General features: G+C 42.8%; 2 protein-coding genes across 2 annotated transcripts in view; one reads left to right on the plus strand and one right to left on the minus strand.

The window, feature by feature from the left end:
- Positions 1-945: 945 nt before the first annotated feature.
- On the minus strand, positions 946-9,915 carry ddx59 (DEAD (Asp-Glu-Ala-Asp) box polypeptide 59). The gene is made up of 7 exons (XM_039000748.1): positions 8,665-9,915; positions 5,393-5,578; positions 4,815-4,904; positions 4,289-4,540; positions 2,487-2,639; positions 1,539-1,667; positions 946-1,298 (listed from the first exon to the last, which is right to left on the minus strand). The coding sequence occupies exons 1-7, from the start codon at positions 9,559-9,561 to the stop codon at positions 1,032-1,034; spliced, it is 1,974 nt and encodes a 657-aa protein (XP_038856676.1). The 5' UTR covers positions 9,562-9,915; the 3' UTR covers positions 946-1,031.
- Positions 9,916-12,432: 2,517 nt separating this feature from the next.
- LOC120053667 (calmodulin-regulated spectrin-associated protein 2-like) overlaps positions 12,433-15,847 on the plus strand; it is a 105,186-nt gene continuing 101,771 nt past the window's right edge. Inside the window, exon 1 of the mRNA XM_039000839.1 lies at positions 12,433-12,571. Coding sequence (XP_038856767.1) covers positions 12,433-12,571 — 139 coding nt within the window. The remainder of the gene's footprint in view (positions 12,572-15,847) is intronic.

Raw genomic sequence — 15,847 nt, forward strand, 5'->3', positions numbered from 1 at the left:
ATTACCTGCGCTTTTGTCAATTAAACCTGTTCTGCGTTGCAACGACAGTGTTTTCTCAGATGCAGGTGTGGTATTCGGAGTGATTTCCATAGTGTTTTCACTTATCGTTTTGTCGCCGTTAGAGGAAAACGGGTGCTGAAGGGCGAATCGGCCAAGAGCGTGCGTGTCATTCTTCTGACCTCTGCTTTTTGACAGTCCAGAGATAACATAGGTCGTGTTTAGCTCCTTGGTTTTATCCAATGATCTCGTATCGTCACCTTTTATATTTTCTCGCGGAACTTCAACGCTGATCTTTGAAGCTTTTCGGGCTTTCGCATAAGGGTCCCTTGGTGTCAAGACATTATCATAAAAAGCTGTGTGTTTTTTCTTTGGTATCGAGTATAAAGACATGGTACTGTAGAGATATTTAAATTATATGGTTAAAAAAAAATACAAATCCTTCGTCAATTAAACGTTTACTCTATTAAAATTGCACATCTTCCCGTGCAAAAAGTTGAAAGTTAGTTCCTGTTTCATTACCCAGTTGTAAATAAAGCTATCTAGCTCGCCAACTCAACCATGTAGGCACTTTAGTTACCGTAGTTGGTTGGCGACGTTAGCTTAGCTAAATTGGCTAACTTAACTGTCTAAAAAAATCACATTACAAAGCTGAGAATAATCAGATCAGTTTACCTAATAAAATATTACAATTTGGGCATTCAATATATGCCAGCTACCTACTCCTCAAACCAGGAGATTCAACTCAGTGTTGTTTGTTTACCATTTCACTGTCGTGGTTGACTTCGCTTTTGCGCCGCGTCGATTTCAAACTGCGATTTGCTATTGGCTAGACAGAAATTACGTTTCCGTCCATAGCAAAAAATCCCAAACATGCCGTGCCCGTGTTTGACAAGTAGATGGCAGTATTTCCAAAATGCACAACTATATAAAAAAGGGTCAACTCTATCAAGTTCATATACATTTATTCAAAATGGACAAATTACCCAGATATACACACAAACACAAAGTAGCATAATAACGAGTGCATCTGTCTATCTCTTTGAGCTCCTGTTGTGTTTCTGGATGATGTCGAGGAGGTTGCTCTTGGTGACCATGATGTCATCCTCCCCCCTTTGCTTGGCTTTCTGTTTGTCCCTCCTCTGCTGCTCATGGAGGTGGGGGGAGTTGAGAAGCTGGGGGGGAAGCTGGGAACCCGTGGGCTTCACCCGGTTCACCACCTCCAGGAACAGACGCTTGTTGTCGTTGTTGACAAACGTGATGGCCGTGCCCCGGTGGCCCAGTCTGCCTGCTCTGCCCACCTGGGAGGAAGGAGTGTAAAAGTCACACCGGACAGAAACATTTGCAATGTCACCTGAGTAGCTAACCCCCCCCCCCCACACACACACCACTTTCATCCATTTGTAGACAATACTACACCAAAAAGATTCTGTGCCAGATGCTCCCTCCAAGATGCAAAAAGATATTGTCTCAGACATTGATTTTGTATGACAAAAGCACACCAGATTTTCCCCATTCACAACAATAGCAAATTGACCCACCTGATGAACATACTCATCCATGTTGGGTGGCATGTCAAAGTTGACCACCAGTTTGACGTTGACCAGGTCGAGCCCTCTGCCCAGTACGCCAGTGCTGACCACCACTTCAAAGTCACCTTCAAGTAGACCCTGAGGAGGAGGTACAAAACAGCTTAACGGTATAATACTCTTTATGGAAGTACACTGCCTTTGCCTAGCTCTTCTGTTTGAGCCGTAATAGCCAAACCTGGGCCAGTATTCATAAAGCATCTCATAGTAGGAGCACTGATCTAGGATCAGGTCCCCCCCTTACCAATCCAATTCATTATGATATTTAAAAAAGGCTAAACTGATCCTGGTGCTGTGGTAACCAAACTTTTGAGTCGAGACCACTTTCTGAGTCAAAATGAGATCTACCGCTCAGACTTATTCAACATTAGCCTATTAAAACCAGTTCTGTAACCATGAGGTTTGTGCAGTAAGCTATAGGCCTAATACAATATCACTGCATATTGTCTATACTTGAAATGCCCTGCCAATGTTCTTCTCAGACCATTTTAAAATTATATAAACAACAAAAAAAACATTGTAGGTATATGATCACACTGGTAATAGATAATTTGTTGAATAACTTGTGAGGCACAGATGAATGAGAAGAAATGTATATAATTAGCCCCTGATGGTCAGTCTCAACGAAGGGAGAGCATCGGTGGGGCCTCCTCTCACCGTCGGATCTAGTGTGTATGGTACAGTACTGTCCAGTATCCAGGGAAACCCTTTGAACATTCCACTGAATACACCTTGAGGGTTCTACGCAAATGACAACTATTCTTAATGTTTTAAATCTGTATGAATGAAAATGAGTGTTTCTTATTGGACAAGTCCTGGCTCTTCCTTTCCTTGTTGCAGTCTGTCCTGTTTCGTTTGGTGCTAATGAACAAAGAAAAAGCTGGCTGCCACAGGCCTCACCTTGAGGATGCGGTTGCGTTCCCACTGGGTCTTGTCTGAGTGGATGGCCACCGTGTTGAGGCCCATGATCTTCTTCACGGCCTCACACAGTAGGTCCGCCCCAACTTTACAGTCCACAAACACAACCACCGGAGGCTGGTACAGCTTTCCGTCCTGGGTGGGCAAAACAAAAACACAGGTAATGATGATAGATGAAATACACTACATTGAACATCTCATTGCAAAATCATGGGCATTAATATGGAGTTGGTCCCCTCTTTGCTGCTATAACAGCCTCCACGGGCTTTCCACTAGACGATGGTGTTATAACACGGTCTTGCTTCCATTCAGCCACAAGAGCATTAGTGAGGTTGGGCACTGATGTTGGGCGATTAGGCCTGGCTCGCAGTCAACGTTCCAATTCATCCCAAAGGTGTTCGATGGGGCTGAGGTCAAGTTCTTCCACACCGATCTCGACAAACCGTTCAATTCTCTGGCAACAGCTCTGATGGACATTCCTGCAGTCAGCATGAAATTGCACGCTCCCTCAACTTGAGACATCTGTGGCATTGTGTTGTGTGACAAAATTGCACATTTTAGAGTGGCCTTTTATTGTCCCCAACACAAGGTGTACCTGTGTAATTATCATGCTGTTTTATCAGCTTCTTCATATGCCACAGCTGTCAGGTGGATGGATTATCTTGGCAAAGGAGTAATGCTCACTAACACGGAAGTAAACAAATTTGTGCACAAACTTTTATAGATAAGCTTTTTGTGCGTAATTAACATTTTCTGGGATCTTTTATTTCAGCACATAATGTGTTTATATTTTTGTTCAGCGTAGAAGGAAAAAATGTCTATTTAAATTGTTGGAAAATAGACTGTGGGACGCAGGTCAAATATAGGAGTACAAGTCAACATCCCCCTGGATGGTAACTTTGATCTAAGCAGCAATGCCATTTCTCCAACGGGTCTGTGAAAGCACAGCCTCTTCCCGCACCCTACCTTATATAGATGGTATGAACCATTACTCCGTTTCCTGGAGCAAAGCCATGGCTGAGGGCCCACCCATTTCCTCTGGAGAGGGAGGGGGGGGGGGGGGGGGGGGGGGGGCAGGGCTGCAGCGACTGCTGTCTTAATATGGTCCAGTGGGAGTCTTCAGGAGATACTGCAGGAATTCCCACTTTTGACAGATTTAAAAGTGATTCTCCAGTACTTTTGTATAATTTTTTAGCCAGTAGCACTCACAAGCTAAAAGTGGTTGCAGAAAATTGTGTACTACATCACATGCAGATATGTGCATCACGTCATTGCTCTTTCTCACTATGCTGTGTGTGAATCTTGCTAGCTGTCACTCAAATGCAGAGAGACTGAAGCTCATTGGCTAGAACTCTATTTGCTAGGGGGCTGGCCCACATGGGGGAAAATGTAAGGTAAATGGCACAGCACAGATTCAAGAAAAACAGTTGCTTTCAAACGAGGGATTACACATCGACACATTCAGCCCAAAGCAGGAGGTTTAAAAAATACGTAGTAGTCGCCAAAGTTTCGGAGCAGGTCTTTAATAACACTCCTTGCTGAGATCATATGCTTCATGACACTATACAGAAAATGCCAGTAACCTGTAATTAAAATTCCCAAATTAACATTAAAATGTCATTTACACCTGGGTCGTGTTCATGAGGCCACACAACGGATAACATTTTAAATAATTTTACAACAGAAAACAAGAACTCCCTGTTTCAGTCTGTTTTATTCCGTTTGTTGCCTAATGAACACAACCCAGTACACTGAAGAAAAGCTATTGAAAAAAAATCACCTACATTTAAAATCTCAAAGAGCTTCTTCTTCTTGGAGGGCTCCTCCACCCAGAGCACTATCTGGCGGATGTCGGCGCAAGGCTGGTTCCTGTCCCCGATGGCGATACGTACCGGGTCCTGGGTCAGTCGGGCCGCCAGCTGCTCTGTGCCCTTGGGGATGGTGGCAGATGTTAGCAGGGTCTGGTGCTCCTCCGGGATGTTCTCCAGAACCTTCAGGATCTGCTGCTGAAAGCCCATCTTCAGCATGGTGTCTGCCTGCACTCATAAGAGGACACATTATTTTTCATTCTGCTGAACAATGTCGAAATAGTATTACGGGTACACGGGACGGGGGTCAATCCCATTTCAATTTAAGTCTATCTACAAAAATGTGCTATTTTGCCAACTCTGGTACATTTACTTCGATGTGAATACTGAAATGTTGATTAATGTGCACGGTCCTTGTCAAACAAAAGGGCAGGGGCCTTTTAAAACCATTTCAAAATGACTGCACAATAGTGTTCTTAATTAATGCTATGAGAATGTTTACCTCATCAACCACCACAACCCTCACTTCATCCAGCTGCACTGCCTTCTGTTTCAGGATCTCCAGCAGTCGTCCTGGGGTAGCGATTATTATCTAGAAGGCAATTAAGTTGGCGATTATTATCTAGAGGGCAATTAAGTTGGCGATTATTATCTAGAAGGCAATTAAGAGAAAAACAAATACAGTTTGGTTAGTCAAACTTTATTAATTAAATAAATTAACTTAATGTTTCTTATGGCAAGTGGTAACTGTACTTTACACATAGATAGAATTTGAGACAAGCTTATTTGCATCAGTTTTTGAATGGCTGTAGTCTTCCTTTCTCATGTCTATCTGCATAGTATAACCTATCATTTGAAATTGTAGCGAGGCTATGGAGGGCCTTCATTGCAAGGTTATGGGAATTTAATATTGACATACTGTAGAAAATGTCTGGTAAACATTGACTTAATATTGTCCAGTACTCTCTTTGAAACATAGACGTAACAATTGTACACTATTGTACAGCATCATGAGAAACGTTGAGGTAACGTTGTACACTATTGTACAGCATCATGAGAAACGTTGAGGTAACGTTGTACCTTGATGGTGCTCTTGAGGCGGTGGAGCTGCGGGGGCAGGGGCATGCCTCCTACCAGCAGGCCAGTTCTCATGTTAGGTAGGCCCATCACCAGCTCCTTGGTCTGCCTCTCGATCTGGATGGCCAGCTCCCTGGTGGGGGTCAGGATGAGAGCCGCCGGACCACCGCGACCCCCCTCCACTAGCCTCTGATTGGGGAGGAATCAAGACAATATTTATAAACAAAAATTGGCTTTTTGGTCTTAGGGTAGCAAAATTCTGGTAACTTCCACACTTTTTAGGTTTAGGCTCCGTAAGGGTTAGGCTACATAAGGGTTAGGCTACATAAGGGTTAGGCTACATAAGGGTTAGGCTACATAAGGGTTAGGCTACATAAGGGTTAGGCTACATAAGGGTTAGGCTACATAAGGGTTAGGCTACATAAGGGTTAAGCGCCGTAAGGGTTAAGCGCCGTAAGGGTTAGGCTCCGTAAGGGTTAGGCTCCGTAAGGCTCCGTAAGGTTAGGCTACATAAGGGTTAGGCTACGTAAGGGTTAGGCTACGTAGGGGTTAGGCTCCGTAGGGGTTAGGCTCCGTAAGGGTTAGGCTACGTAAGGGTTAGGCTACGTAAGGGTTAGGCTACGTAAGGGTTAGGCTACGTAAGGGTTAGGCTACATAAGGGTTAGGCTACGTAAGGGTTAGGCTACGTAAGGGTTAGGCTACGTAAGGGTTAGGCTACGTAAGGGTTAGGCTCCGTAAGGGTAGGGTTAAGGTTAAAGTTTTACATCAGATTTTTGGGGAGAGAAATTCTTCAACTTCCAGCTTGCTTTGCAGCTAGGCCCAAAAGTGTGATTATCACACTATCAGGATGCCACAGTCTGCTCCTACCAGACCAATATATAGTCCAATGAATTACATCACGCAAAGCCACGTAAAATGCTTAAAGGTTTGATCTACTTGTTTTCCCCACATACAGCAGTATAAATGAACTTAATGTTTCTTATGGCAAGTGGTAACTATACTTTACACATAGATAGAATTCGAGACAAGCCTATTTGCATCAGTTTTTGAATGGCTGTAGTTTTCCTTTCTCATGTCTATCTGCATAGTATAACCTATCATTTGAAATTGTAGCTAAGCTATAGAACATAAAACAGGCCTGTGCATATGAATTACTCATCGCTGTTGCTTCAAGGAGTCCCCAGTGAGGGACCGGTTCAAAATTGGGTTAACAGCTGTGCTGGATTTTCAAAGTTTAGCCGAAGTACTTCTTGCTGAAAACAGTGCCAACAGTGAGGTTGAAATACAGCAAACTGTCTGAAGTATTTGTTATAGAGTCCTTCTGACAAACCTTGATGTGCCTTTTTTTTGGGGGGGGGGTCTTTTTTTGTTCAACTTTAAAAAGTTACTCAATATTGTGAGAAAAAAATACTGGAATGATTTTCACAACCATGAGACCAAAAAAGTATCATGAAAGATGAACACTAAGGAGCTTTTCACACTACAACCGAGCCGAGCCTGTACAAAGCTGTACTAGGTACAGTTGAAGTCGGAAGTTTACATACACCTTAGCCAAATACATTTAAACTCAGTTTTACACAATTCCTGACATTATCTCATAGTAAAAACTCTGTCTTCGGGCAGTTAGGATCACCAATTTATTTTAAGAATGTGAAATGTCAGAATAATAGTAGAGAATTATTTATTTCAGCTTTTATTTATTTCATCACATTCCCAGTGGGTCAGAAGTTTACATACACTCAATTAGTATTTGGTAGCATTGCCTTTAAATTGTTTAACTTGGGTCAAACGTTTCAGGTATTCTTCCACAAGCTTCCCACAATAAGTTGGGTGAATTTTGGCCCATTCCTCCTGACAGAGCTGGAGTAACTGAGTCAGGTTTGTAGGCCTCCTTGCTCGCACACACTTTTTCAGTTCTGCCCACAAATTTATGGGATTGAAGTCAGGGCTTTGTGATGGCCACTCCAATACCTTGACTTTGATGTCCTTAAGCTATTTTGCCACAACTTTGGAAGTATGCTTGGGGTCATTGTCCATTTGGAAGACCCATTTGCGACCAAGCTTTCACTTCCTGACTGATGTCTTGATGTTGCTTCAATATATCCACATCATTTTCCTCCTCATGATGCCATTTATTTTGTGAAGTGCACCAGTCCCTCCTGCAGCAAAGCACCCCCACAACATGATGCTGCCACTCCCGTGCTTCACGGTTGGAATGGTGTTCTTTGGCTTGCAAGCCTCCCCCTTTTTCCTCCAAACATAACGATGGTCACTATGGCCAAACAGTTTTTGTTTCATCAGACCAGAGGACATTTCTCCAAAAAGTACGATCTTTGTCCCCATGTGCAGTTGCAAACCATAGTCTGGCTTTTTATTGCTGTTTTGGAGCAGTGGCTTCTAACTTGCTGAGCAGCCTTTCAGGTTATGTCGATATAGGACTCGTTTTACTGTGTATATAGATACTTTTGTACCTGTTTCCTCCAGCATCTTCACAAGGTGCTTTGCTGTTGCTCTGAGATTGATTTGCACTTCTCGCACCAAAGTACGTTCATCTCTAGGAGACAGAACGCGTCTCCTTCCTGAGTGGTATGACGGCTGCGTTGTCCCATGGTGTTTATACTTGCGACTATTGTTTGTACAGATGAACGTGGTATCTTCAGGCTTTTGGAAATTGGTCTCAAGGATGAACCAGACTTGGAGGTCTATTCAAGCTAATTTTTTTTTTCTGAGGTCTTGGCTGATTTCTTTAGATTTTCCCATGATGTCAAGCAAAGAGGCACTGAGTTTGAAGGTAGGCCTTGAAATACATCCGCAGGTACACCTCCAATTGATGTCAATTAGCCTAACAGAAGCTTCTAAAGCCATGACATTTTCTGGAATTTTCCAAGCTGTTTAAAAGGCACAGTCAACTTAGTGTATGTAAACTTCTGACCCACTGGAATTGTGATACAGTGAATTATAAGTGAAATAATCTGTCTGTAAACAATTGTTGGAAAAATGACTTGTCATGCACAAAGTAGATGTCCTAACCGACTGGCCAAAACTATAGTTTGTTAATGAGAAATTTGTGGAGTGGTTGAAAAATGAGTTAATGACTCCAACCTAAGTGTATGTAAACTTATGACTTCAACTGTAGGTATGCATCCACCATAGTTGCTGGAACCATGCTGAAAAGGTCAATGTGAAAAGAAAACTTTCAGACCCAGCATAGTTCAGGTCAGTGTGATATAACAGTGTAATAATCAAGCCAGCCACAAAACTGTATTTCACTGTACCTTCAAAGCACACACTACCACTGGCAGCAGAAAGGCCACCGTCTTCCCGGAACCTGTGTCAGCACTGGCAATCACGTCCCTGCCAGCCAAGCCAACAGGCACCATCTGCATCTGAACAGGGGTGGGCGCCTCATACCCTGCCTTCTTCAGGTTGGCACTGAGAGTCGAGGGAAGGTTACATTGCTCAAACTCGATGATGGGCCTGCCCACCTCCCTGCCCTCTGTCACAATGGCCAGCTCCTGCTTTACCCGCTGCACTTGCTCCTCTGTCAACCCAGAGATAAATGCATCTTCCTTGTAGGAATAGTCCTTGTATACATCCTCAACACTATTGCCAGCTGTGTCAATGGCTGGCTGTCCACATTGTGAAGTCTTCTTCTCCCCTGTGTCATCACGGTTAAAGGCATCTTCCCCTGTGCCCATGCCCATTTTAGCCAGGTGACTGGCCTTGCACTCTAGGCTGCACACATCATTGTCAGTGCTGTCGCAGATGTACTCCCCGAAGCGAGCACACATGACGCAGACGGGCTCCCCCGGTTCGGGCCATCTCTGGCTCTTTCTGAAGGATTTTACAGGCTCCTCTTCTTCGCTTTCCTCGGTGCTGGACTCAGACTCTGAGGACTGTTGGTCCTCTGGTGCTTGTACAGGACTACAGGTACCCTGCTCCAGGGTTGGAAGATGTGTGTCCTGGTAATCAGGCTTCACCTGTGTCTCAGTGTTCACGTCTGTCTCTACACTCTCATAGGGAGCTGTAGTGGAAGTCTTTAGGCTGGGGGGTTGTCCTGTGCCATCACTGCCTTCCTTTTCTCCCTCCTGGCTCACCTTGCACTTCTTCTTAAGCACCTGACTTGTGTTGTCTGTTGGTCTCTTCACTTTCAGTGCTCTTGGCATAAACATGTTTCCAAAGTATTATTGTAAAGAGCATGAATGGGTGTGACAGACGGTTACAAATACGATAGTCACGATGTTTAACGTTAATCAAAGACTATCTCAGTGATAATGCCACCTGCACACAGATGAGTGGGCATCAGCTAGCCAACGCTAGTAACTTCAAGCCTAGCCAACTAGCGATACAAAACAACACTAGATTTTGGCGCAATTACATTGCGATTTAAAGACCAAATCGACGCAAGTAAACCCACAAAACGATTATTAATTGTAGGTGAAAAACACAAATATATCGAAGTAAACACCCAAACTGAAGCTAGCTGCTAGCGAGCATAAAGCATCTTATCCACCGTCGACTCACTCAGAAAGCTGACTCATGTTGATGACGTCTCTAGTCTTTTTCTTCTTCTTTGGGTTTTATGGCGAACTACACGCAAAAGGTCTGTTTTCGCCACCAACTGAACGGGGGTGAAAACATTTACCAAAAAAAACAACATTCCATATGGGGAAGGGAAAATTTACATGAATCCACCAAACTACAAAAAAAATCTGCATATTCGATTAGTATCTTTTTAAAATCTAATTAAATAGTTTTTGTTGATCATATTACTCCAGTGCTAGCCTCTCTACACTGGCTTCCTGTTAAGGCAAGGGCTGATTTCAAGGTTTTACTGCTAACCTACAAAGCATTACATGGGCTTGCTCCTAACTATCTTTCCGATTTGGTCCTGCCGTATATACCTACACGTACGCTACGGTCACAAGACGCAGGCCTCCTTACTGTCCCTAGAATTTCTAAGCAAACAGCTGGAGGCAGGGCTTTCTCCTATAGAGCTCCATTTTTATGGAATGGTCTGCCTACCCATGTGAGAGACGCAGACTCGGTCTCAACCTTTAAGTCTTTATTGAGACTCATCTCTTCAGTAGTTCCTATGATTGAGTGTAGTCTGGCCCAGGAGTGTGAAGGTGAACGGAAAGGCACTGGAGCAATGAACCGCCCTTACTGTCTCTGCCTGGCCGGTTCCCCTCTCTCCACTGGGGTTCTCTGCCTCTAATCCTATTACAGGGGCTGAGTCACTGGCTTACTGGTGCTCTTCCATGCTGTCCCTGGGAGGGGTGCGTCACTTGAGGGGGTTGAGTCACTGACGTGATCTTCCTGTCCGGGTTGTGCCGTGGCGGAGATCTTTGTGGGCTATACTCGGCCTTGTCTCAGGATGGTGAGTTGGTGGTTGAAGATATCCCTCTAGTGGTGTGGGGGCTGTGCTTTGGCAAAGTGGGTGGGGTTAAATCAAATCAAATCAAGTTTATTTTATATAGCCCTTCGTACATCAGCTAATATCTCGAAGTGCTGTACAGAAACCCAGCCTAAAACCCCAAACAGCAAGCAATGCAGGTGTAGAAGCACGGTGGCTAGGAAAAACTCCCTAGAAAAGCCAAAACCTAGGAAGAAACCTAGAGAGGAACCAGGCTATGAGGGGTGGCCAGTCCTCTTCTGGCTGTGCCGGGTGGAGATTATATCAGAACATTATTTTAGGCTGGGTTTCTGTACAGCACTTTGAGATATCAGCTGATGTAAGAAGGGCTTTATAAATACATTGGATTGATTTACAAACATGTCAGAAGCAAATTGACATGTTGACATAGCTGCACATCTCACATCGAAGTGGTTTCAATGAATAATGTTGAATTCAACTAGCCTAATTGTATCAATGATGATGCATATTAGGACTACAAATCCACATAATAAAGGAATGATGCATTATATATAATGTAAATACTTGCAACTGACAATACAAGGCTGACCCACCACAAATTATTAAGCAAATTCATCAAGGTTGTATCTGAATTTTTGTCCAAACTTAAGTTATTGATATATCCTTGTTCTGTTCAATGTTCTCTAACTACATATGACTCTAAATACCCCCAATGTATGTTGTTAAGTTCAAAAGAATACAATATAAAAATAGCTGACACCATTCAAATCAATGAGGGTTTGGAACTTTAAAGCCAATTATCTCAGAATCATCTTTTTGCAGATAGAACCGTATAGTCCCAAACTCTCGACAGGCGAATCTATTTAATTGGTTAAAGTTAGAATGTTTATCTATCCAGGGATGCATTTTACATATAAACAGACAGAACATAAACATTTTATCCAAACAAATCAAGTTATGTATGCGATGCGTAGATTTCGTCCAATTTCGAACTGTAGTGAAAGCAAGCTGGCCTCTTTTGATGTTGTGCAGAAGTTACTGGATGGTACGCGCACGCGCAATAGTGCAGCACTTTCTGAGCCACAGTGCGGCAGGAGAACCGCAACAAGCGAGGAAAAGCAGAGGGGAACCAACTTGTGTTTGAAAACAAAGACTTGAATGGGAATCCGAATGTTTTTTCTCTCTATCTGAAGGAAATATGCGCCTTCCTCAGTGAGATTCTTCTGAAATAGGTAGACAGCTATTAGGCGAACCCCATTTAAACTGGGGCGTATTCATTACGCCGATTCTGTTGCAAAACTTTTCTTAAAAGTAAGCAAACGGAACGAAACGGGGAGGGACCTACCTGAATTTCTCCAATAGAAACTCTGTTTGGACTAATGATTACAACCCAGGTAGTAGCAGAATGGCTGAAAAATACAGGCAGTCGCTAATTCCACTATTCATATTGACTCAGAGGAGTTAGACAATACCATACCGATGGTTTGCAGTCAACCCTCCATGTCTCTTCCAACGAATTGTACATTTACATAGGCATTTGAAGGCTGGCAAATCAAGTAACGTTTGGCGCATTCAATTCCTTTGGTGGGATGTCATCGACTTCTATTGCTACATAGTTAGTCATCATTGGGTTTGCCGAAGGCTGTTGACACTTCAGGGTGTTATGATGGGTGAAGTGACGGACGCCAGGGAAACTAAAAATACCTTTATTGTTCCCGCAATAAAGTCTTCTGATCACTATGATTGTTCTCGAGCAAAAATCTACTGTAGCCTCACGTGGCTGGTGGCCAAAGCATTTGGGACAGGTAAGTGTTATGTTTATAAATAGCATGGTTTCATTTACTTTGTCAATAATTACGTCTATTTGTTTTATCAAACACATTTGTCAGCAATGTGGCTGTTTTCCCCTTTGCAATATTATAGCTCAGCTATACAAATAACACACACACCACACCATTCAAGCTAACAAGATATGCATTATTAAAGTGCAATTGATGTGCATGTAGTATTTATATAAATACACTGTAAAACCAATGTATTTAGATTCCCCTAAGAGGAGAAGCATCCATCCAAACCAAACAGGCACCATTCTCAAATAGACCTCTGCTAATTAAGAACCAGAACAGCTGCATGATCAATTATTATCTAGTTCAGTTCAGTTCATTGGCAGTGGGCTATAAACATGAGGGTGTGAAGCGATGCAATGCAATGCCACTGATTGTGAATGTATCCTGCTTGAGAGCTGTGACTCTTGAGTATGACACCACCCACACCATAATATCAGACCTAGATGGCTGACGATGCCATCCTACATTCACTATCAAATGGTTATAGTTGTTACCATGGTTATAGTTGTTACCATGGTTATCAGTAAGCCTCTATAGTAAGAGCATATTATTATGTCTAACAGTAATGATAACGGTGATACTCGGGTTCACATTGGTGGCTATATCTACAGTAGACCTACTTACAGTATTAGCCTCAAATGTGACTCTTGTGACTATCACCATAGTAACAAAAATGGCTATGTTTGGATAGCCATTTGCACTGTATCTTTACAACTTCTAACATCTTACTACATATCAAACGTTATGTTAGTGAACAATGGTTATTATATCTAGTCCAACTATTAAAGTCTCATATCAGACATTAGCTTTGTATCTGAGGAGACATGTAGACCCCATACATCTCCTTACATTTGGCTCCTTCACCGTAAAAAAAAAAAAACGTTATTTAACTAGGCAAGTCAGTTAAGAACAAATTCTTATTTTCAATGACTGTCAACAAAGACAACAGTTTTATGTGGTGGTAATATAAATTCATTTGGATATAAATTTGAATCTGAAGACAAACCTTTTGTCACTTTTTAGGGGGGTGTACAAACCATGATATATCCATTAGATGTGAATCATCACAATCCAATTGTTTTCCACCTCACCCCATTGCTCTAAACTGCATTGAGTCCCAATGGTCACTGATGACCAGATTAGAGATCTCCTGACTCTTCTGTGAAGCAAGGCCCAGCTCAATGATGTAGAATGTAGCTTGAAGCTGGTCAAGAGGTACTTGAGGGTCTGGTTTCCCGGATACAGATTGAGAGTAGACCTGGGCTAAAAAGCATGTTCAATCGAGATTCTCCACTGAAAGAGCATTTTAGTCTAGGCTTCATCTGTGCCTGGGAATCTGGCTCTAGAGGTCTTTTCGATACATTTTAATTACTGCACCTTGAGTTTCATTCCAAGACATGTAGTATTGCTATAAGCCTCATAGTCAAGGGGACAATATGTGACCTTTGAAAGCAGTTCTAACAGCACATGTTCTGGGAGAAAGTACTTCATATCTTATACTCTCTTATTTGATCTGTTTTGATCCTTGGTTTTGGGTTTGGTAATAGCCAGCAGTTTGCCTAAAGGATGATTGTGTTGTATAACCTACTCCGTGTACTCAAGGCTACTGTTTATTAAAGGCCATAGAGCAGATGCAGAGATTGCTTTACTGAAGGGAACATAGTAGTTGGGGTGGCAGGTAGCCTAGTGGTTAGAGCTGCTGTTGCTGGATCGAATCCCCGAGCTGACAAGGTTGTTGTGCCCCTGAGCAAGGCAGTTCCCGGGTGCCGTGTACGTCAATTTAAGGCAGCCCCCCCGCACCTCTCTGATTCAGAGGGGTTGGGGTAAATGCGGTAGACACATTTCAGTTGAATGCATTCAGTTGTACAACTGACTAGGTATCCCCCTTTTCCCTATACAACTGACTAGGTATCCCCCCTTTCCCTATACAACTGACTAGGTATCCCCCCTTTCCCTATACAACTGACTAGGTATCCCCCCTTTCCCTATACAACTGACTAGGTATCCCCCCTTTCCCTATACAACTGACTAGGTATCCCCCCTTTCCCTATACAACTGACTAGGTATCCCCCCTTTCCCTATACAACTGACTAGGTATCCCCCCTTTCCCACTACACCGTCCGCTCGCTGATGCAAGACAATTAATTCTGTTTCATGTCCTCACTGTGCTTTGAAACAGCCAGTCTAATCAAATATGTACGCTAATATTGTTATTTTGGTTCATTTATTTATGTATGTAGCATTTGCACCGGGTTAGCGTCAAAGGGGCGGCAGGGTAGCCTAGTGGTTAGAGCGTTGGACTAATAGCCAAAAGGTTGCAAGATCAAATCCCTGAGTTGACAAAAATCTGTCGTTCTGCCCCTGAACAAGGCAGTTAACCCACTAGGCCGTCATTGAAAATAAGAATTTGTTCTTAACTGACTTGCCTAGTTAAATAAATGTTTAAAAAAAGGTGAAGGTGCCAAATGTAAGGAGATGTATGGGGTCTACATGTCTCCTCAGATATGAGGAGATATGAGACTTTTTAATAGTTGGACTAGATATAATAACCATTGTTCACTAACATAACTTTTGTTATGTAGTGAGATGTTAGAAGTTGTAAAGACACAGTGCATTTGCAAAGTATTCAGACCCCATGACTTTTTCCACATTTTGTTACGTTTACAGCCTTATTCTAAAATTGATTCAATTATTATTTTTTCCTCATCAATCTACACAAAATACCCCATAATGACAAAGGGAAAACAGGTTTTTAGAAAATGTTTGCAAAACAGAAATACCTTATTTACATAAGTATTCAGACCCTTTGCTATGACACTCTAAATTGAGCTCAGGTGCATCCTGTTTCCATTGATCATCCTTGAGATGTTTCTACAACTTAATTGGAGTCCACCTGTTGTAAATTCAATTGATTGAACATTATTTGAAAAGGCACACAGCTGTCTATATAAGGTCCCACAGTTGACAGTGCATGTCAGAGCAAAAACAAAGTCATGAGGTCGAAGGAATTGTGTCGAGGCACAGATCTGGGGAAGGGTACCAAAAAATGTCTGCAGCATTGAACGTCCCCAAGAGCACAGTACCCTCCATCATTCTTAAATGGAGGAAGTTTGGAACCACCATGACTCTTCCTAGAGCTGGCCGTCTGGCTAAACTGAGCAATCGGGGGAGAAGGGTATCGGTCTGGGAGGTGACCAAGAACATGATGATCAATCTGACAGAGCTCCAGAGTTC

Source organism: Salvelinus namaycush, chromosome 9 (assembly GCF_016432855.1).
Source record: "Salvelinus namaycush isolate Seneca chromosome 9, SaNama_1.0, whole genome shotgun sequence".
NCBI lineage: Eukaryota > Metazoa > Chordata > Actinopteri > Salmoniformes > Salmonidae > Salvelinus > Salvelinus namaycush.

Coding starts and splice junctions, on each gene's coding strand:
- ddx59 (XM_039000748.1), bottom strand. CDS start 9,561: ATGTTTATGCCAAGAGCACTGAAAGTGAAGAGACCAACAGACAACACA. Junction 4,905..5,392: donor GCCTCAAGAGCACCATCAAG/GTACAACGTTAC, acceptor ATTGCCTTCTAG/ATAATAATCGCTACCCCAGG. Junction 2,640..4,288: donor AGCTCTTTGAGATTTTAAAT/GTAGGTGATTTT, acceptor TTGCCCACCCAG/GACGGAAAGCTGTACCAGCC.